The sequence below is a fragment of the Coffea arabica genome, chromosome 4e (genome assembly GCF_036785885.1).
Source record: "Coffea arabica cultivar ET-39 chromosome 4e, Coffea Arabica ET-39 HiFi, whole genome shotgun sequence".
NCBI lineage: Eukaryota > Viridiplantae > Streptophyta > Magnoliopsida > Gentianales > Rubiaceae > Coffea > Coffea arabica.
The window spans coordinates 243,437-264,992 of NC_092317.1; the positions used below are offsets into that span (position 1 = coordinate 243,437).

General features: G+C 38.1%; 2 protein-coding genes across 4 annotated transcripts; both read left to right on the plus strand.

The window, feature by feature from the left end:
• Window positions 1-32: 32 nt before the first annotated feature.
• On the plus strand, window positions 33-5,136 carry LOC113742937 (metal tolerance protein C4-like). Of its 3 annotated transcripts, none has more exons than XM_027270966.2 (13): window positions 33-1,264; window positions 1,405-1,453; window positions 1,807-1,939; window positions 2,092-2,147; window positions 2,570-2,684; window positions 2,802-2,859; window positions 2,933-3,051; window positions 3,145-3,264; window positions 3,989-4,090; window positions 4,155-4,227; window positions 4,354-4,421; window positions 4,620-4,680; window positions 4,798-5,136. In XM_027270966.2, the coding sequence occupies exons 1-13, from the start codon at window positions 817-819 to the stop codon at window positions 4,920-4,922; spliced, it is 1,527 nt and encodes a 508-aa protein (XP_027126767.1). In that variant the 5' UTR covers window positions 33-816; the 3' UTR covers window positions 4,923-5,136. The 3 variants fall into 3 exon arrangements, with proteins under 3 accessions (XP_027126767.1, XP_071902934.1, XP_027126768.1); XM_072046833.1 differs by having other exon boundaries at window positions 1,164-1,264; window positions 1,405-1,702; XM_027270967.2 differs by having other exon boundaries at window positions 1,178-1,264; window positions 1,811-1,939.
• Window positions 5,137-7,884: 2,748 nt separating this feature from the next.
• LOC113742747 (calcium-transporting ATPase 9, plasma membrane-type) lies at window positions 7,885-21,544 on the plus strand. Its single transcript, XM_027270688.2, has 33 exons — window positions 7,885-8,434; window positions 9,367-9,483; window positions 9,595-9,634; window positions 10,451-10,566; window positions 10,659-10,790; window positions 10,899-10,988; window positions 11,122-11,191; window positions 11,449-11,519; window positions 11,623-11,706; window positions 11,789-11,866; window positions 11,940-12,011; window positions 12,597-12,680; window positions 12,766-12,848; window positions 13,462-13,570; window positions 13,643-13,698; window positions 13,802-13,844; window positions 13,946-14,029; window positions 14,135-14,272; window positions 14,659-14,721; window positions 14,810-14,911; window positions 15,558-15,668; window positions 15,891-16,058; window positions 16,289-16,348; window positions 17,180-17,344; window positions 17,445-17,561; window positions 18,141-18,239; window positions 19,402-19,539; window positions 19,875-19,975; window positions 20,122-20,167; window positions 20,256-20,390; window positions 20,617-20,724; window positions 20,820-20,911; window positions 21,104-21,544. The coding sequence occupies exons 1-33, from the start codon at window positions 8,144-8,146 to the stop codon at window positions 21,207-21,209; spliced, it is 3,369 nt and encodes a 1,122-aa protein (XP_027126489.1). The 5' UTR covers window positions 7,885-8,143; the 3' UTR covers window positions 21,210-21,544.
• Window positions 21,545-21,556: the final 12 nt, after the last annotated feature.

The window sequence follows — 21,556 nt, forward strand, 5'->3', positions numbered from 1 at the left end:
GAATGAAGCTTTGGGCTTGTCATTTTGAAAGAAAACATGACTGGCAACAAAGACAAAGTCAGAAATGTAATGAAGTTGTAACACCCCGTAAAATGAAGTTGAAAGGGTTATTATATATCTATCTAAGTACACAAATGAGAAAGTGTATAGCAGTAGTTGGAAGGCATTGTAGGCACCTGCGAAGGAAGTAAAGAATCAACGTTTGATCATCCTCAGCAAGATTTTCCAGAACGGGAAAGTAAAGACCTCCTCTTTTTTCACTTTTTATTTGGTTAAGAAAGAAAGAAACAAAGGGAACAGCACACTCTGTGTAATTCTGTGAAGGCAAGGCAAAAATGCATCTGGCAACGGCCAACGGGACTGGACTCTGGGTGGGGGCGGCCAGAGTGGCCGTGGGCTCCCTTCCCCTTAAAAAGTCTCTGGCTTTGATCAATTTGTGAGTTGAAGAATGCGAACGAATACGGAACCTATGTCCTCCTCCTTTTCACTCTTCAGCGTCGTCATGGAGAACGACCACAACTACTTAATCAAAATCTAACATTTGCAAGCATTTGTGGGATGGATCGAAGGAAATCACCTCTAAAATTCCACAACATCACCTACCCGCCACAGAGACAAACATGTACGAGTAGTAATTTGCATTGAATTCGCAGAGCAGAGGAATTAGTAGTAATGGTACTAGCCCGTATGCGTAAGCAGCAGCACTTGAGGGCAACCATAAGCGGCCCTCCTCTCCAGTCTCCAGCCTCCAGTCTCCAGTCTCCACTTTTGATCTGATTACAAAGATTTTAGCTGTTTTGAGATTTGACAAGTGAAATGCGAACCTCTTCCTCCTCCTCCCATTTTCTCTCTCGCCTTTGCCACTGCCGCAATCAACCCTTCACTTCTAAACCCTACCTGCCAATCCTACCGGACATTTTTGTATCAGCATTTCGCTCTTCGTTGGAAGCAGACAAATCTCCTCTCCACGCCACCCACCCACATCCGCACCATCATTTTTGCTCCAACAGCAACGCCAAGTTTCCAAGAGCTGATCATTCCCACCATAAACATGCTCCTCCTCCTCCTCCTCGGCCGCGGCCGCAGCAGCAGCAGCTCCTATTTTCAAGTCGTCAAGTCCGCTATTTTACCACCAGCCCTCGGAGTCTTTTTAGGCAAATTTCTTCTTCTTCTTCATCGCCCAGATTCCTTCCCTCGTCATTCACCAGTTCAATTTCTTTCCCTTCTAATCCCATTCCCCATCCTTGCTTCACCTTCAGTCGCGGTGAGCCCACAACCCATATGTTCCTCTTGTTACTTTTCTTTTCTTTTTTAAACTTTTTCACTTTCCCAATAAAAATCAAACCTTTGTTGCTCAGTTTCGTCTGGTGTTTATTTCTTGATATCAAAAACTGGTGTGTACAGGTTTCTTTACCAGACCTAAAAGAATAAAGATTGAAGTGGATGATCACGGGTATTCTCAGGGCTCCCTACTGCTCCATCATTCCCCATCTCTATACCTTCCCACTCGTTGCTGGAAATATTTCTGAACAACCGAGTTTCCCTGACTTGCCACTTTCGGAATTTCTAGCCATTAGCTGCGTTTTAGTACTTGCTGCTTGCTAACATTTTTTAGTTTTTGCATCTACTCTTTGCACATTCTTGACTGTGGCATTATCTTTACCTCATTAGTTTCCTGCTTTTTCAGAAGAATAAATTACTGGTACTGCCTTCTAGCTATTGTTGCCCTTTTAAGTTCCCTTTTTTCCACCCGATGATCTTTTGGTCTATTTTCTCTCTTTGCCTTTCTGAGACTTCTCTTTTTAGCCAGCGAGCAGTCACCACAGCATTATGGTGCAACTTTCTTGTCTTTTCTCTCAAGTTTGGTGTCTGGTTTGCTACCTCAAGCCATGTCATGCTGGCTGAAGTTGTACACTCTATTGCTGACTTCTTAAATCAGGTAATTACATACCAAACTCCTCTTTCCCCTCCCCCCTACCCCAACAAAAATCCCTCTTCCTCGTTCATGGATGAGTTGTTTTGCTTTCTTTCATGTTACTTGTTACCCCATCCAAAATGAATGTAGAATCTTACTTCATGTTGACCTTGTAGGCGCTTCTGGCATATGGTCTGAGTAGTTCAAAGCGTGCCCCAGATGCAATCCACCCGTGAGTTCCCTCATGCCATTGTTCTAAAAGAAATCCCTATTTGTGTGTATTGCCTGATTTCATAACAGTATAGTGACTTTTCCATTTTGGACCATGCAGTCAAATATCCAATAGAGTCTGCAATTCGGTCAATTTTTTTTCTGTACTAACAATGAATGTCAAGCACTTTGAGTGTTGTACCCTTGATTTCATGTAATTAGGTGTTACACAATACAGCGAGTAGACAAATAAGTTTCTTGGTTGAAGACATGAAGAAATGAATGGCTTATTTGTTTGTTTGACTTTTGAAGTTGGTTTTATTTGTATCATGGAATCAGCACATTGCCAACAATAGTTTTTGAATATTTTAGAGTTTACGGATTTTGCCAAAAAGCAAAAAAGACAAAAAAATTCTGAACTTGGCTCAATATATGTCATCTCAGGTATGGTTATTCCAAGGAAAGGTTTGTTTGGTCTTTAATCTCCGCAGTTGGTATCTTCTGTCTTGGTTCTGGTGCCACTATTGTTCATGGAATTCAAAACTTGTGGACTTCTCAGGTAATTACTAGTCAGGATTTGAGTTGAGGAATCTTCAATGTTAATGCACTCTGAATATGATCTCTTATCTTCGCATGTTCTGGAGTTTATTGACTATATTTTCCTATTCTTGTCAAGTCCCCTGTACATATTGAGTATGCAGCATTAGTGATTGGTGGATCATTTCTTATCGAAGGTAAAATTACGTAATAAGTTTTCATTTTCCCTTTTGATTTTTGCTTCTTAGAAGTGACTTTAAATTCATTTAGGTGCATCACTTCTTGTGGCCGTAAGTGCTGTCAGGAAAGGTGCAGCTGCTGAAGGAATGAAAGTGAGGGACTATATCTGGCGTGGTCATGATCCAACAGCAGTTGCAGTCATGACAGAGGTGATAGGCTCTTTAGTCATGAATTGTAGAAGCTGTAGCTTTCCTTTTAGTGTTTTGGTTGATGATCAAGTAGGTTTTGTCCCTGGCATGCAGGACGGTGCTGCTGTTACAGGCCTTGCCATTGCTGCTGCATCATTGGTGGCAGTAAATACTACTGGAAATCCGGTTTATGATCCCATCGGCTCAATTATAGTGGGAAATCTTCTCGGGATGGTATGCTATGTGCAAATGGTTTCCTTTCAAATGATCCTTGGGCTCAAATCTATATAGTAATGGTTTAACCACAAACTTGCGCAACACCTGCTGCGCCACTGAAGTCTTATGATAGGAGGATAATTGTGTGCAAATAGATGTTAATGCTATGTTATGTCACTGCACATCTAACAAATGGGCTTATCTGTATCTGTATACCTTGTGCTAGATGGCGTGTTCCTTGGCTCTTCTTTAACATGATTACGATGCCCCAACTGCTACAGTGTTTTGAGGGAGTGGGTGGGGCTATCTTTTAAAATAGTTAGAGGTGCTTATTTCAGGAGATAAATTCTATGAAGCGCTATGTTTGATCCTGATGAAGTAATTGATCCACCTTATAAAGCGTAAAGCCTTCATCGGAGCATTTTAAGAAGAGGAGAGGTGGGAAGGATGAAGATGAAAGGCTAGTGGGAGAGTGAGAATTGGAGCTCTCATTCTAAGATGAGGAGCAAGAACCCTAAATCACTTGGCTTTATTTAATCCACTACATTACATTTACGTAGGGTTCTTTTGTCAGGCTTCAAGGAAAAAAAAATTGAAAAAGCCAAGAATGATAGTTGTGTTTCTTTATTCTCCATGTGCATATATATATATATATGGCTATATTTTCTGCATAGTGGACTTATTACGTAGTGTACTGTTTGTGAAAAGGTCAAGTTCATCATATCGTGTGTATATTATGCAGGTGGCTATATTTCTGATTCAGCGGAACCGGCATGCATTGATTGGTAGAGCAATTGATAACAATGACATGGAAAGAGTTCTGCAGTTCTTGAAAAATGATACGGTATGCTTTGCCTCACTCTTTAGAAATCGTATAGTGTCTGCTTATGATACGGTGATTGCCACAGGTGGTAGATGCCGTCTATGATTGCAAAAGCGAGGTTATTGGGCCTGGATTTTTTAGGTTTAAGGCTGAAATAGGTAAGAGCATGCTTTTGTTTCCTTGCATTGTTACCGACTCTTCTTCTTTTCTCTGATGGACAAAAACATGCAGTTAATTTGTTGTTCCTACCTTTTATGTAATCGTGCACCACCACGTGGCTGTAGATTTCAATGGTGTGGTGCTGGTGCAAAATTATTTGGATAGAGCAGGACGTGAAGACTGGGCTAGACAGGTATCTTGGCAATTATGTAGGAGTAGAGTTTAATTGAAGTATAGCATGTATGCTTCCTTGGTCTTCCCTCCTCTATATATTCAAGTTAATGATGCACCTCCTTGCTCCTGGATCTTTCTTGCTTTGGGGATTGCGGATGGTTTTCTTCGGTCAAGGTCTTGCTAATGCGAATTTATTCCGTTCTCATGGTTTAAACAGTTCAGAGAGGCTGCAGAGCAGAAGGACGATGCGGCATTACTGAAGATCATGTCAAACTATGGTATGCATAATTGATTAAAAATCTGAGGGTGTCTTGATCGCCAAACCTTGGCTTCCGAAGTGGGAAATATGAAATGGCAAAAGAAGGATCCTACCTATTATTCATATTGAATTGCAGGTGAGGAAGTGGTGACGGCGCTGGGCAGTGAGGTTGATCGGCTTGAAAAGGAAATACAGGAAATTGTCCCTGGCATAAAGCATGTAGACATTGAGGCTCACAATCCAATTGGCCCATCTGCGTGACTCAGTGATGGTAGAGTTTTTTGTGACCCTAAAAGCGGTAATTTTGGAGTGTTTTTTTTTTGGAAAAAAACCGAGGAGGTATATGATGCACCGCATCTTCTTCTTCATAATAGTAGAGTAATTCTGCACCACATCTTCGGTTCTATGATCATTGAGGTTATTAATTAATTATATCAATGGATGAACAAATACAAGCAGCAGCTGTGGATATTAATCATTATTATTGTATTGCATAATAATAATAATAAAAAAAAAAAAGGGCAGAGGAGAAGACGATATATATAGCTAGGGGTGTGCAAAATCGAAAAATTCCGATTTACCGACCGAATTCGAATTGAATTCGGAATTTTCGAAATCGGTAAATCGGAAATCGGAATCGAATTCGGATTTTCCGAATTCATATATTTCGAATTTGGTTCGAATTCGGTAATGGAGTTTTTCAAATCGGAATTTCCGATTTCGAATTCACAATTCGAAATCGGAATTCGAATTCCGATTTCGATTTCAAATTCGTTTTTAATATATAAATATATTTTTTATACATGTAATATAAAATTTATACTATATAATATAATATAAAATTTATATAATATAATATAATATAATATAAAATTTATATAATATTATATAATATTATATATTATTATAAATTTTATATTATATAATAATATATAAATTTTTCCGAATTCGGTGAAATCGGTGAAATCGGAATTTACCGAATTCCGAATTTAATTCGGTACGAATTCGAATTCGGAATTGGTGAATTCGAAATCGAATTCGGTCGAATTACCAGGTACCAAAATTTCGAAAAATTCCGAATTCAAACTTCCGAATTACCGAATTCGAATTCGATGCACACCCCTGTATATAGCAGCACCGAAGCACGCGTCCATCCATTAGCGGAGAGCAGTGGGTCGGGGTCTCCTCCATTAATATCGGCCCAACCAAGGTTTGGGTCAAGGAGGACACTAGATGATGATGATGATGATGCCTGAGCCTGAGGGGCTACGGCCTTCTAATCAGCCCAATACCCGCTCAAAGTCCATGTGAGCTATTTCAGGTGGGTTATTTGAGATTGCATGTATTTTTAGAGGTTTGTTTTTTTGAATTTATTATCATAAACTCCACAGACAAAACCGATTTTTTTTTTTTTTTTTTTTAACAAAGACAAAACCAATTTATTACTCCTCCCTACTCCCAAGTGATGAGGAAGACAGTACAGTAGTAATTACAAGCCCTGATTTGGTTGTTGGTTGGAATTGGTCAGGCAGGAGAGGAGCTAGTAGTAAGGCGTGTGTGCTGTGCTGTGCCTGTGCGCATTGCCAAAATTGAAAACGGAGTAGTGGTGGTAACTTGCGCCGTGACTCTCGCCATGACTATTAGGTGTCAATTAGAGAATTTGAGATTACTCGCTCTACCCTACTACTACAAATTGGTATTTATTTACTCCTGCATACAGCTCATCAGCTAACAAATTGGCCCATCACGCGCAGATGGCTCCCCGCTCCCCCCTCTCATCCTCTAAAACAGAGTGGATTAGATCATACAAACAAATGTTTAGACTATTAGATTATACAAATGTTATCCTTACAGGCACTCTTTGAGCTATTAGGTTACAGACAATTAGTGTATTTTTTTGGAAAGGAAATCATTTGAAATATTATATTATTATTTAGAATAATTATTAGATAATTAAAAAAAGAAGATAAAAGGAAAAAAAAAACATCAATTAAAAACGAAAGCAGTGTATTTGTCCCGTCATGTTTAGAAAGGTGGCGCTTTTTAGAAAACTTCCCATTCCGCTGTTAAGTAGAGTAGCGGTGCGTATATGTTTCCATGAATGAAACGAGTTGAACAACGGGCCTGGCACCACGGGAGCGGAGCGGGTGTGTGGGTGCATGCAGGCTGGAGCAGCTGCGGGTGCGTGAGAGTCTGATCTTTTTTTTTTTTTTTCTTTTTTTTTTTTCCGGAAACGATAGAAGATATATTATAAATTCTCAAACTGTACAATATTTGAGCAAAGGCTCAAGCATCTTTACAAAGTGTACCTTGACACTTAAGGAGGGCCAAAAAATCTCTCCTCATCCATAAGTATGCTCAGGGCATAATGGCTAATTTGGTTACTTAAAGACATATTACTAATATTCATAGCCTCAAAAGAGCACATTTGAAACAGATTAGCTAACACATTTATGTCTTCGACCAGTGTGGCAAGTATTCGGATTGTCGCCTTTCCCAGCTTTTAGCAAGGCAATGAGTTGCTTGTTGGCACTAATGATTTTCATTCTTTGCCATCCTTGAGCTAATTGGGATACTCCATACAGAAAAAGCTAGCTAATTAGCTAGTGTCGAGCGTATAATTAGCTAGCTGCACTGACTGCACCACACCGCATCATTCGGTCATCCGCTGGTTATTTATTTTTTTACTATTTTATGAATGGATGAACATGAAGTGCCTCTTCCCTTCCTAGCCAGCAGCTACCCATGCCATGTAAAACATAAACAAACATACTTAGTACTAGTCAATGATTTTACCTACCAAATACTTACTTGACTTACTACTACTAATAATAATAGTAACATCAAAAAAAATTCAACAAACATGCGGGACTAAATATCAATCAATCAATCAATCAATCAATATTATTAGTAGTAGAGTAGTTATTAATAAGCCTAATTAAGAAAACAAATTTGTGGGAGCCTCGTCTCCTAAGTCGTGTATCGTGTATGACCGACCACGACCACGCCCACGACCACTCTGCATGGATCCATATCATGTCATGTCTTGTCTTAGTTAGTTAGTCGATTAGTACGTAGTTCTCCTTATTTCTCAGCTCAGAGAGGAAAAGGAGGAGGAGGAGGGGAGTCTCATTATATCATCATTAGTTAGTTAGTAAAAAAAAGGAACAGCAATTTGCACTACATCTATCTATCTGCACATTTTCCATTTGCCCTGCAACCAAGGACACACCTCTCCCCCCCGCTCTCTCTCTCTCTCTCTCTCTCTCATTTCTGTCATTCATTCACTCTTTTCCCCCTACCATGATTTTCCATCTTAAGTAAATAGCAAAAAGCCACAATTCTGGCAGTTTAAATTCTGATATTATAAACCTGGGTGGCGCTGGTGGTGGCTCCTCCTTGTCCTCTGTTCAAGAAGCGGCCGCCCCAATACCACTCTCCCTCATTCCTTTCCCCTCCTCCCTCCTCCCTCCTCCTTTATTATGACGACTGGAAACAACAATGTCAATGCACCATCTCCCACCACCTTCTCCCCTCCCTTGAAGAATAATAAAATGGATGTTGGACAGCATCCACAACAACATGAACATGATGTCGAGGCCGGCATTCATCTTGTTGCACATTCTGGACAGCCTCCTAGTCCTGGATCGTGGCTTCCCTCCCACGATAACGATAATCATCATCATGACGACGACGACGACGATGGCTTCTCTGATCCCTTCGACATTGCCAATACCAAGACCGCATCCCTCGAGTCCCTCAAACGCTGGAGGGTACCTTCTCTTTTCACATTATTATTCTTTACACGCCTTCTCTTTCCATTTTCTTTTCCTCCTCCTCCTCCTCTCTTTTTCATCGCTCATGCTAATGATGACCTCATTTTGGGCTATTTCTTCTCTCTGACGTCCTGCATTTCTTGTATATGTGTCATTTGATGACCTCACCTCTCTCTCTTTCTCACCATGAATTATCCACCTTGCATTCTCACACTTGCTTTGTAATGCCATATTCTCTCTCTATAATTTGGTGTTTATTTTGTTCCCTATCTATTGATTTGTGATGGTAATATTGAATTCCATAGTTTTCCAATTTTGATCAATCTGCCAAATCACCTAGCATTTCATGTCATATTGCTTGTCCAATGATAACTCAATCCAAAATTCGCATTCAACAACGGTTTATGTTCAAAACATCAGATGCAACCATTATTCCTTTCGCTCGCATTCAACTACTGTCAGGACTCAGGAGGCAACCATTATTCATTTCGCTTCTTTTGTTTCAAAAGTCCTACCTCTTTTTAAGTTCAGGTGCATCATTCCATTTCTTTTGGTTTCTGAAAAAAAAAACATAATTAATAAGAAAAAGAAAGAAAGCAGGTTGCTATTTGGCATGTCAGTGTGTTTCGGTTGCACGAAATGTGTCCATAGTAATTTGCATGTCAAACTGGTTCTCTGCCTCATGCCAAATCAACCTACATTCTCTTTCTGCTCAACCTTACATCTTAAGCTATATTAATATGGTGTTACAACCCCTTTTTTTTTCTCTTTTTTAACTCCATGCTTTGTGTCATGATCAGCTTCAATTTGAAAAATGATAACCCGAATTTTTTTTCCTCTTTCCCGTAATCAAGCTGGCTAGCAGATCATTTAGACAATGCTCTTCTCCTCTGATTTTATTTTGAATTGATTTTCTTGTTGTTTTGCAGCAAGCATCACTTGTGCTCAATGCTTCACGCCGATTCCGTTATACGTTGGATTTGAAAAAAGAAGAAGAGAAGGAACAAAGGAGGAGGATGATCAGAGCACATGCTCAAGTCATAAGAGTAATGCCCATAATAATTTACTTTTAAAAAAAAAAGGACAAAAAGAAATGCTTCCCGATTAAACTTTGTTATATAAAATCTGCTGATTTTCACCTATCTATTGTCTTTTAGGCTGCATTGCTCTTCAAATTGGCTGGCCAGCGAGCAATTGGTAATATTACCTCTACCAGAGGCTATTCTTCTATACTCGTTGTCCCTTTAGTTTTCATCAAACTCTTGATTTTCCAATCAAAAAAGGAAAAAAGAAAATGGTCCTCTAATTAAATGCACTTGTCACCTTGTGAGGTACTGCAACACTTGCATTTGCACTTGCACTACACAAAAATGCATATAATGGATTCAGAATTTGGATAAAGTGCTTCAATGATAGTGTAAAATTCTGGGCATTAAGAATAAGAAGCGGCTTCAGTCTTACTGCTTCTGTCAACTCTACATGGTTAGGTTGCCCTGCTCACTCCTGCAATTGCTACTATAGACCATGGCATTCTTTTTGCAACGAAATAAAGAAACATTTGGAACTACATTGAACTCAAAATTTGATTTCTTGATCTACACTAACAAAACCTATGAATAAGGAACCATCTATATTCTCACAACTCAAGATGCATTCACCATGACCACTGTTGATTATCCTACTTGATCTAACAAGTTTCGCAACTAAATCACAAGATATGAAGGACTCTTAGCCAAATTAACATATGCATGGAATCAGAGGTTTACAGATTGAACTTGTAACAAGGACATCCAAAGTTGCCTCTTGCTGTCCCACTACCTATTTTATGATGTCATGTTATAGTGTCCAGTGGTGCATACTCGTGCTTTAAATTTATGCAAACAAGCAATCTTCTGCGGTGGTGTTTATAACAGATGAATATATTCTAAAGCTCTCTGTCGCTCTATTTTGTTGCAAAGAAGATAAATTTTGTATTATCTTCTTATTTTGATATTGCTTTTGTCGTTCACTTAGTCTTAGGCGCCACTGTTGCTCCTCCATGTCCAAATGGTGATTATGGGATTGGACTTGAACAACTGGCATCAATATCTAGGGACCAGAATACTTCTGCTCTACAACAATATGGAGAGGCAAGTCACTCTCAAGTCTTTTCCACTCTGGTCTGGAGTTTGTTTTTCATAATTTTGCTCATTACTTATAACAGTGCTTACAATTTCCTTAGGTCAAAGGGATAGCAGAGATGCTGAAAACAAATCTGGATACAGGAATTGGGGGTGATGCCGATGAACTCCTAAGCCGAAGGAATGCCTTTGGATCAAATACATATCCTGTGAAAAAAGGACGGAGTTTCTTGGTAATAATTTAGTAATTTTAATTAGTGGTTTTATAATTCTGATCAATCTGTTGGCCACTGACCTCTAATCTCTAATTGTGATCTTTTGCTTTCTGAATTATCTTTTAGAGGTTCCTTTGGGAGGCTTGGCAAGATTTAACCCTCATTATATTAATTATAGCTGCCATAGCATCATTGGCGCTCGGAATAAAAACAGAGGTGACTGTGATAATGTTCATCCCCAGGCTTGGTTGGATAAGCTTTCTTTAAAAATTATCCTAGAGATGGCATAGAAATGTAAATATTGCAAATTTAAGTATTAGCATCCTGATTTAAGTTTTCATTGTTGCAGGGCATACAAGAAGGATGGTATGATGGGGGAAGCATTACTTTTGCCGTTCTTCTTGTTATTTTTGTAACAGGTAATGGATCTATCTACACACACCGACACACAAACATATAAGTTTTAGTACAGTTTGTGTCTTGTTGAAACTTTTTATTCATACTGTATAAGTATCGACTTCAAGTTTGAATTCTAATGGTGTAGAGTGATAATAAAGGATTATGTGGTAAAGAACTTGGTATCTCACACTTACAGAGAATCTTCTTGTGACAACTTATACTTCCATATTCTGTCCTCACATGAATCTTTTCTTTTGCTTTCTCATTTTCATCCCAGCAACTAGTGATTACCGACAGTCTCTCCAGTTTCAAAGTTTAAATGAGGAAAAGAGGAATATAAAAGTAGAGGCAAGTGCATTCATATTGTTAAGAGTCCTTATCTTTCTAAATTTGCTTTTGTTAAGATGAAAAAGATAATATTTGAGCTCACTGGTGATGAATATTTCTGTAGGTTATTAGGGGTGGTAGAAGAGAAAAGATATCTATATATGATATTGTTGTTGGTGATGTTGTACCTCTCAAAATTGGTGATCAGGTAGCCTGGTGTGAATATGAGTAATTATTTCTTTGACGTAACACTTTGGGGTCATTGATCATTTCTTGTTTTCTTCTATTAGGTCGCTGCTGATGGTATTTTAATTGTTGGTCATTCTCTTGCCATCGATGAATCTAGCATGACAGGGGAAAGCAAGATTGTAAGCTGGCTAAATCTTCTTGTGTAACATATTTTGCAAAGTTGGTCTCCTAAAGAATTACATTGCTTTGTAGATGCACAAAGACCAAAAATCTCCATTCTTGATGGCCGGTTGTAAGGTAGCAGATGGTGCTGGAACAATGCTGGTAATGTAACATCCTTTTTTGCAGTTGAGTATGTTAGATTATAGATGCTGGATTTATCTTCTTGGAGCGATATGGAGTATGTTTATGATGCTGCTGGTAATAAGCCAGGGTTTATAGATGCTTGGGCTTTTGAAAATTTGAATTTGCTTTTCTATGCGTTTGATGTCTTAATGTGTTTCATTATGTTAGTTTACCAAAAAAAAAAGAAAAGAAAACAAATCATCTTTGACCAGCTTCCCTATTTATCTGATCCCTTCTGCTGGAAGTTATTGGAGTAGAAGTAATGTAAGTCCTTGAATTTTCCATGCTTATGGAGATTGTTATACTTGATAGGTTATCTTTTTTGTGCATGTCCAAATATATGTGGCTGCAGATTTCCAGACATACTTGAAGATTCCCATTAAATACCTCATCAAAAATGTTGGAGAAGTTTCCCTTAGTGGCTTACTTAACAAACAATCTAAACCATTATATCTTGTCTTAGGAACACTATTTGATAGTGGGTCAGATTAGACTAAAACAATGGCAATACACTGTCTCTTGAACTCTAACTATGAAGTTTTGCCAATTATTGGAATATGTTAGGTAACTAGTGTGGGAATCAACACTGAATGGGGATTGTTGATGGCGAGCATTTCAGAGGATACTGGAGAAGAAACCCCCTTACAGGTTCTTGTTCGACATGTTGCTTCTTTTCTTCAAACCATGCATAAAGTGATCACTGATATATTCAGTTGGCAATATCATGTGACAGGTGCGCTTGAATGGGGTTGCAACATTTATTGGCATAGTTGGGCTCACTGTGGCACTGTTGGTACTTCTTGTTCTCCTGGCTAGGTGAGTTCAATCCTGTCAGTCTTATGGGAATAACATTCTATAAACTAAATTTAAAAAGAAAAACTGGACCTGTGATATGGGAGAGTATGAGTAGGTTTGCAAATTCTGCACATGCTTTGACTTGTTAGAGGGCTCAAGTACATGTTTCTATGGTTTCAATTGAAGAAGCTTGTGAATTTTGCCAAGGTGGTAAATCTTGACATTTTAAGATTCTCTTTTAGGAAAACCTTTTCTGGCTTAAGAGTTTATTGTTGAATGAAATTAGGTGCTGACCGATTGATTGCTCGGGCACTAATGATGGTACTCAAGCATTTCTGTTGTCCAATTCCTCTTCTTCACTCCAAAAAACCTTTGAGGAAACCATGAACCAAGCCATTTATGTAATGGCAAAAAGTTACCAGCTGGTGAACCAGAAAAAGTGAAAGTTTGACTTGAGCTAAATAGATTGTACTTCTGACACAAGATAATATTTTTCAAACACAAAACTCAAGGCAACTGGAATCATGATGTCTAGGAACTCAATTGTGATCTTTTCTTGCATGCTTCAAATGTGCCTTGCTTGAATAGGTCCCATGGACATTCTGCTAAACCACCTTGATTGAACCTTCTCCAGATTTTTCACTGGGCATTCAAGAAATCCTGATGGAACTACTCAATTTGTCCGAGGAAAGACTAGCATTGGTGAAACAGTTGATGGAGTCATAAAAATAATCACTGCTGCAGTGAGTGCTGTTTTCTACATGTCTACACATTTGTACCTATTTTTTTGCGCTCACTCTTGAAGTTACATGTAGGTCACAATTGTGGTTGTTGCTGTTCCTGAAGGGCTACCATTGGCAGTTACCTTGACGTAAGTATTATAAAATATGCAAGGCACTTTTACAAAATGTTCATCTCTGAAAAGCCCTTATGCACTATAATGTCATTGATTATGATCTTTGAAATGCTAACAGCTTAGCTTATTCAATGAAGAAAATGATGGCTGATAAGGCCTTGGTATGTTTCTTTACATCCTGTTTTTACATGAAAACCTGGTGCACTTCTACCACCTCCAATCTTACTTCAGTATAGAACTGTTGACAGCAACTAGTCTGCAGGTGCGCAGGCTTTCTGCTTGTGAAACTATGGGCTCTGCAACGACCATCTGCAGCGATAAAACTGGAACATTAACTCTGAATCAGGTTGGCTTTTTCACACAGTTTTTGGTTCATGCTTTTGCTAAGATCAAGACCTTTAGGCATCTGTTTACTCGTTATGATAAAGTGATAGAATTTTGCATACTGCAGATGACGGTAGTTGAGGCGTATGTTGGGAAAAACAAGATGGATCCACCCGAAGATGGATCGAAGCTTCATGCAGTTGTTTCATCTCTTCTAGATGAAGGCATATCACAGAATAGTGCAGGAAGTGTGTTTCTCTCTAAGGTACAGATACTTCCATTCTTATTTGCGAAGGTGGCAGCTGTAGGCAGGTCAGCTTCTGAAGTTTAAAGGGAGTGTGGAGCCTCTTCCTAAGATTAATATTTTGACGAGAGATATTCATTTAGCAAGTAGAGAAAAATGATACCGAGAGCCATTGCAAAATAAAGTTTTAAGTTAAATAGTGTTTTGCCATTCAGGTGGCACATGATTATCCATTTCTCGATAACCTTCTTAACTACGGTACTTTGACAATAATGAAATCAATTGGGAATCTTTTGTTTTCTTCTTCCCATGGAAAACAAAGTTTTTGCCTCATTTTCCATAATTCAGTGAAGTTTTATATGTTTCTCATGTATAATAATTGTCTTTGCATTTCTTTACATTTACAGGATGGTGGAGTAGAGGTTTCTGGTTCTCCCACAGAAAAGGCTATTCTTTCATGGGCTGTCAAGGTAGTTTTTACTGGTGTATTATCTTAGGTATTATATGATGGGATATAGATCCTGAAGTTCGTTGTTGTTCCATTTATGCTGGTTGCAGCTGGGGATGAAGTTTGATGTTGTGAGATCGGAGTCTATAGTTCTCCATGTTTCACCATTTAATTCTACCAAAAAATGTGGAGGTGTTGCAGTACGTGGAAAGGTAATTCTATTTCGTTTTCTTTTGTTTGTTAGCATCGGTTTTGAGATAATATGAATATTAGTCTTTCACGGTTCATCAGTTACAAGCAAACAGAGTCAAACGATTGTTCAAAATTTGGGAAGGACCTGACATCCCAAAGAGATTGATTTAAGGCCCTTTTATTTTGTTTCTCTGTGTTAACTCTTTTTAAGCCAACTTAGTCTTTGAAGTTGGTTTCTGACCATCCTCTTATTGCTTTCCAACTGATAACTCATTATATTGGTTAGAAAAGTTGAAGCTGTATTATGCTATATCCTTTTCCTGAACTTCTTATTTTCTGATCAAAATTGTCTGACAAGGAACTAAGGGACATAATATGGACACTTCTGATCATCATATCTTTGTTGAGGGAACTGAATTGCTGCAAATTATAATTTTTTCTTCCAATGTGGATGCTTGTTTAGACCTTCTAATTATGAGATTCTTTTGACAAAAAAGGATGCTGTATGCAATCTAGTAGGAGCAGTTCTAATGATTATTTACGATTGCCAGATCATCTGGTTCATTAGATCTACTGATGGTCATTGTCATGGTCGTTTTTATAATATGGTGTGCCATTTTAGTTAATTGTTATTTGACAAGGATTTTCCTCACTATTGTTCGTCAGAGTAACTCTGAAGTCCACATACACTGGAAGGGAGCAGCCGAAATAATTCTAGACTCGTGTACTGAGTACCTTGACATAAATGGCCGCTTGCAGTCCATTGACCAGGATAAGGTCAGATAAACTTGATTTCGTTAGTTAACATAAACAAGTCTGCAGTCAATTTCAAAAAGAAAAAAGCACTAAGAAGATTCTGTTAATTCCAAGGCCTATTGTGAAAAATTATTCAACCATTGTTTTCCTTATTTCCAAAAACTGTGATGATTGTGAAAAATATAAGGAAGGGTCTAATATGTAAGGACAATGCTGCTTGCTGAAAGAGTATATCCCTGACAGGAATTCTTCAAGAGTGCAATAGAAACTATGGCGGCGAAAAGCTTGAGATGTGTTGCAATTGCATATAGAAAATGTGAAGTAGAGAAGGTTCCTACAGATGAAGAACAGCTTGCAGGATGGGTTTTACCTGAAGATGGGCTCATTCTGCTTGCCATTGTTGGTATAAAGGTACACATTATGAAAGGCTATCATGCTGTATGTCATTTACGTGTTTACATATTTTATTGTAGCCAAGGATAAAACAGAGTAATTAGGAGCTGCTCTCTCAAGGTCTTTTCCTTTCAAAAAGTATATTTACATGTGTGTGTGTGTGTTATTTAATCCTTCATTATTTTTATCATCAATTATTGATTTGTTAAATTAGTAGCCACAGGGCTGAGTATTAAATCTCTGCACAGGATCCTTGTCGGCCTGGTGTCAAGGATGCTGTGAAACTTTGCACGGATGCTGGTGTTAAGGTAATTTTTCTTTTGTTTGAAAATTTTTCCTTTATATATGAAATTAAGTGGAGGGTGCACTCTGATGGATTTTCTTGTCACTAAATAGCAATGAAAATAAAACATTAACTTTCCCTTTGTGTATGTGTGTTTGTGTGCATGTGTGTGTGCCTGTGTTTTTTTCCTTTTTTTTTTGTGGGAATAGGTTCAGTCATGCTTGGACATTGGCACAGGGATCCTCAGACAATTTTTAAGCACTTTACAAGTTATCTTGTTTTTATTTGTGTTGGTTACTATGAGGCATGTTGGCAGCACTGAACTCTTTGTCGAAGCCTCAAGTTTACAACGATCTAACATCTACCTAGCTTATAGTTTGCTTCATAAGTGTTTCACTTCTTCTTTATCTCATAAAGACTTATCATAGACTCAGAAGCCATTTCAATTCTATCAAAGGTAAAATACAAACTAGTTTCCTTTTGTTATTTTTGTTGCACAATTAGTTTATTAATGGACTAATGTCATTTAAATATTAGCATAATCATTACAGTATACTACCTGTTTGGATACATATGAAAGGTCTAAGGTGATGTCAAATCAGAAAATGTTCACATTTCTTTTATTGCTTTTGAAATTTTGGACATCATTTTTCATAGGTTTATGTGTTAGTTATCTAAGGGAAACTTTTTGCCAAATGTTCATTGTCTAAAAGCCTTTGACTCATGTTTACTACCCACAAAAAAAAAAAAAATTTTTTTCCTTGCTCTCCTTGTTCTCCACCTATTGTACTTGGTCAGAGTTGATTACTGATGTGATGACTAACTCTACTAAATCTGGGTGTTTGTTAAACTTTAGGTGCGAATGGTTACCGGAGACAACCTTCAAACAGCTAAGGCAATTGCATTGGAGTGTGGAATCCTTACTTCAGATGCAGATGCCATTGAGCCTATAATCATTGAAGGGAGAACGTTCAGGGAGATGTCTGATATGGAGAGAGGACAAATAGCAAAAGCTATATCAGTGAGTATTAAACGCGAAATTACTGTAGTACTATTTCTGCTCCATTTTCATCATACAAATATGGAAGCTGTCACAGGCTAACAGGTGATCTTTGTTTTAGGTCATGGGAAGGTCTTCTCCAAGTGACAAGCTTTTACTTGTGCAAACTCTACGTAAACAAGGGGAAGTTGTTGCTGTTACGGGAGATGGAACGAATGATGCTCCTGCACTTCATGAGGTTTGTTAGTCTTCTGTGTTTCTCCAAATCTCACTGGTGTTCTGGGACTTGGCATTGGCAGCTTGGTGTCATAGATGTGCATTTCATGTTGGCCTTTTGTTCAAACGGTCATCTTTTAGAGCTCCTGGTACATGAACAGGGGATGATCCAACCTCTTCTTCGTAATCAGATATCTTTACCTCTTCTTATGATTTTCAGAGTGTTGGATTTCAGTGCAAGAGAAGCTGATAATTTAATTTGTCACTTTTTAACATATGCTTGAAATCCGACAAGGATAAGAACATTTTGAAACTTAAGTTTCACACTTAACATGGTTGGTTTATTGTTGTGGTAGATTAAGTATGTGAAAGAGCCGAACAAACTTCCTAGTTGAATTCCCTATGAACAATATTGTTCTAAAAAATCATCTAGAAATTTCTGTTAAATTAAGCCCTTTTTTGCACCTAATTGCTTTTGCTTTTATCATCATTTTGTTCTTTATAGTCATCCATATGTTATTTTTCCTCTGTCCTCACTTTCTTTATTATTCAGTATAATGCTTTTAACTGATTATGACGTTTTTTCCTACCTATGATCTAGGCTGATATAGGTCTAGCCATGGGCATCCAAGGAACTGAAGTTGCAAAAGAAAGCTCTGACATCATTATCTTGGATGATAATTTTGCTTCTGTTGTGAAGGTTAGCATCAGAAATTGATTTTCATTATCTGAAGAAAAGAACAAATTTATCCTTCAAGATTTGTCTTTGTGGTCTGTGTCTGCGTCTGCTTTATGCATATTGGGGATGTTGTAAATCAATTTGCTGCTCGTATTTTTGCTCCAAGCATGTTACAATAATTGTGATGGACCAGAGGAGAAATATGTTGAGTTTTCACAGATTTTATTGATGATGTTGAATGCTTGGCCTGTTCGTGTGGAAATTATTGTTCTCTCATTGTCTATATGCATAAAGAAAGTAAAGTAAATGTCAATTTCTGTTGTCTTAACTTATAAAGCTTGAGAGCAAGGCAGCTGAAGAGTGATGAACAAGGCTCAATTTTGTTATAAAAGAAATTTTAAAACTCTAGAAAAGTTAATAATTGGATAAGAAAGTCATTATGTAGTGGATCTTCTATTGTATTGATATCCATTCTTCCTCCTGACCTCTCGCTATACAACAGAATTCTTCATGTCATTTCTCAACTTCGAATGTCATGGTTACCAATGGACTTCCATCGACAGTGATAAAAAATGGTCAAGTTTAGGACATTCCCATTTCCTAAGCTATATTGCAGGTTAATTTCTGACAAATATTCAAGTTTTTTGGCAAAAAAAGTTGGTACATGTGAAGTTCCTTTCTCTGCTTAACAAGTTCATAACCAATATATTCGTGATAGCAATAGTCGGAATAAGTGCAAACTTATGTCAGTTCTCTATGTATACACTTTCTAAGGAATGTTTTGCTTTCATGGTTTATCTAAGTTTGTGAAATGTATACGTGTAAAGCTGAGGTTTGATCCTCTGTGTGTAATCTCTCTTTTCTGATCTTAATAAAAGCTATCTCAATTTTACTAAAAAAAAAAGCTCGTGAAAGAAGTTATTGCATTATTAAGCCGATAACAAGGCTTCAGAAAGGTGAGGATCCCGTGAAGTGGACCAAAATTTAGTGTGACTGACAAATGATCTCAGAGCTCCTAAGGAGCTGAAACTTAAGCTCCCCCTTGGTCAAACCTACTAATCTCCTAGCTGAGAATTTTTACATTTATCATGTGCAAGTAATATTTTCCTTCAACTTGTTTATGGTTGTATATTAGGGCTTATAAGAGACTCCTTGTCATTCTGCTTCCATTTTTCTCTTGCAGGTTGTTCGCTGGGGTCGTTCTGTATATGCAAATATTCAGAAATTTATCCAGTTCCAGCTCACTGTTAATGTTGCAGCACTTGTCATTAATGTTGTGGCAGCTGTATCTTCTGGCGATGTTCCTCTGAATACAGTGCAGGTCTGCCCGTACTATTGGGACATGAGTATATGACATTTATGTTATTGTCTTGTCTCCATGAGATGCATACAGTAGACATATCTAGATGCTATAATGTCTTTCCAGTTGAATGTTTCAATGAAATCATATACATTATATCCTGTCTTTTTTGAAAGGAAAGAAGAAAAAATGGAAATGTTTTGCTTTTGAATCAAATACAGTAAAAATTCATGTTTTTTTATTTTGGTGCTTGGATTCTTAATCTACATAGATACAAGACTATGGTCCTGTAATTTTCATTTATTAACGAGTTCTTTCTCAGCATGTCATAATACACACTTTCTTCTTTGATGCAGCTTTTGTGGGTTAACCTCATCATGGATACTCTAGGAGCATTGGCTTTGGCCACTGAGCCACCAACCGATCATCTTATGCACAGAACACCTGTTGGTCGAAGGTTGAAACTTTTTTTCCCCTTTACTTAAGTATGACATGTAAAGCTTTTGGTTCAAAAATAGCTTATGAATTAAGGCGGTCCATAATTTGTGAATGTGGGTAACACTGACTGCGTGAACTTCTCTCTTTTCATTGAAATATCTACAGGGAACCTTTGGTGACAAATATCATGTGGAGGAACTTGAGCATACAGGTCACTTGCCTTGTTGTTGAAACAGGAATAGCAGCTAATTACCTTGTCCATTTTGACATTTTTTTCATTTTTTTATATGGCATTCCAGGCGTTGTATCAAGTTGGAGTCCTCCTTGTTCTTCACTTCTGCGGAAAGAGTATTCTTAACCTGAAGCATGATGACACAGGACATGCCAACATGGTCAAGAATACTCTGATATTCAATGCATTTGTCCTCTGCCAAGTAAGTGTCTCTGCCATCCTTAAATGAGTGGATAAACAATTTGGTAAAATGGTTTAGAAATCCTGGAATATGGTATATGGCACTCTTGTTATTGGATTAAATCAGAAAACAGTAGACAGGTAAACTACACCTGTGTCCATCGCCATCACTGGCTCTCTTTGCCATTTCAAATCAAGTTACAAATGTTAGCAAAGCATGGAATTCTAACTAGCAGTTTCAATTACAGATATGCAATGAGTTCAACGCTCGAAAGCCAGAGGAGTTCAATGTGTTTACTGGTGTGACGAAAAACCACCTCTTCACGGGGATTGTAGGAACTACTTTAGTACTTCAGGTGAGGGGGCACATTTCGTTACAGACATCGGTGGTGTTGTTAATCTCTTTTGCAGTTCTTGTCGTTAAAGTGACTTGTGTTTTGTTCGTATGCAGATAATCATCGTTGAGTTCCTTGGGAAGTTTGCTTCGACCGTCAGACTCGATTGGAAACTATGGTTGGTTTCAATTGCCATTGGTCTCTTCAGGTTGGTATACGTGCCTGGCATCTTTTTGCGTTTTTACACTCTAGAAAGTGCGAGTGTACGAGGACGAAATATGGACATTTTTATTATGCACTTCATATGAGGCCAAAGCCGAAGGCCTTGAAGCATCACACTGCTTTGCTTCTTTTCAGAAATTTTCCTTGACAGATTCTTTAATGCTTTCTTTTAAAACAGCTGGCCCCTTGCTATTATTGGAAAATTGATCCCTGTTCCGGAGACTCCCCTGGCAAAAATTTTGTCGAAGCCATATCAGCGACTGGTAGCTGCTCGTAAGGCTTAGCTTGTCATCTCTGCGGTTGAATGAAGTAAGAGAAATAAGTGCGTCCATTTGCTGATACGGTTCCAAAGCCACTGCTGCTGCATGGAGACGACGACTTTTTGGTTGCAATACATACTACTGCCAACCGCCATACCCCTTCTTGTCATCATCTCATGCATGCATCATGTTGTTGTTGTACCCTCGCATGTACAGTACATATATACAAATGGATTTTATAGAAAGAAACATAAAACATGGATAAGCATCGTGCGGCTGCGGGCTCAGAGGTGACTCTGGTTGTAACAACGTCATATATACTTTTTATAGTGTCAATGACAAGTGTCCTTTTCAAGAAATAGTTGACTCGC

What these genes read in the sequence shown, in the direction of transcription:
- LOC113742937 (XM_027270966.2), top strand. Translation starts at nt 817, where the DNA reads ATGCGAACCTCTTCCTCCTCCTCCCATTTTCTCTCTCGCCTTTGCCAC. An exon ending in AAAACTTGTGGACTTCTCAG is followed by an intron (nt 2,685 to 2,801) that starts GTAATTACTAGT and finishes ATTCTTGTCAAG; the next exon opens with TCCCCTGTACATATTGAGTA. An exon ending in TAGGTTTAAGGCTGAAATAG is followed by an intron (nt 4,228 to 4,353) that starts GTAAGAGCATGC and finishes ACGTGGCTGTAG; the next exon opens with ATTTCAATGGTGTGGTGCTG.
- LOC113742747 (XM_027270688.2), top strand. Translation starts at nt 8,144, where the DNA reads ATGACGACTGGAAACAACAATGTCAATGCACCATCTCCCACCACCTTC. An exon ending in ATGGTGCTGGAACAATGCTG is followed by an intron (nt 12,012 to 12,596) that starts GTAATGTAACAT and finishes GGAATATGTTAG; the next exon opens with GTAACTAGTGTGGGAATCAA. An exon ending in TTCCTCTGAATACAGTGCAG is followed by an intron (nt 19,540 to 19,874) that starts GTCTGCCCGTAC and finishes TCTTTGATGCAG; the next exon opens with CTTTTGTGGGTTAACCTCAT.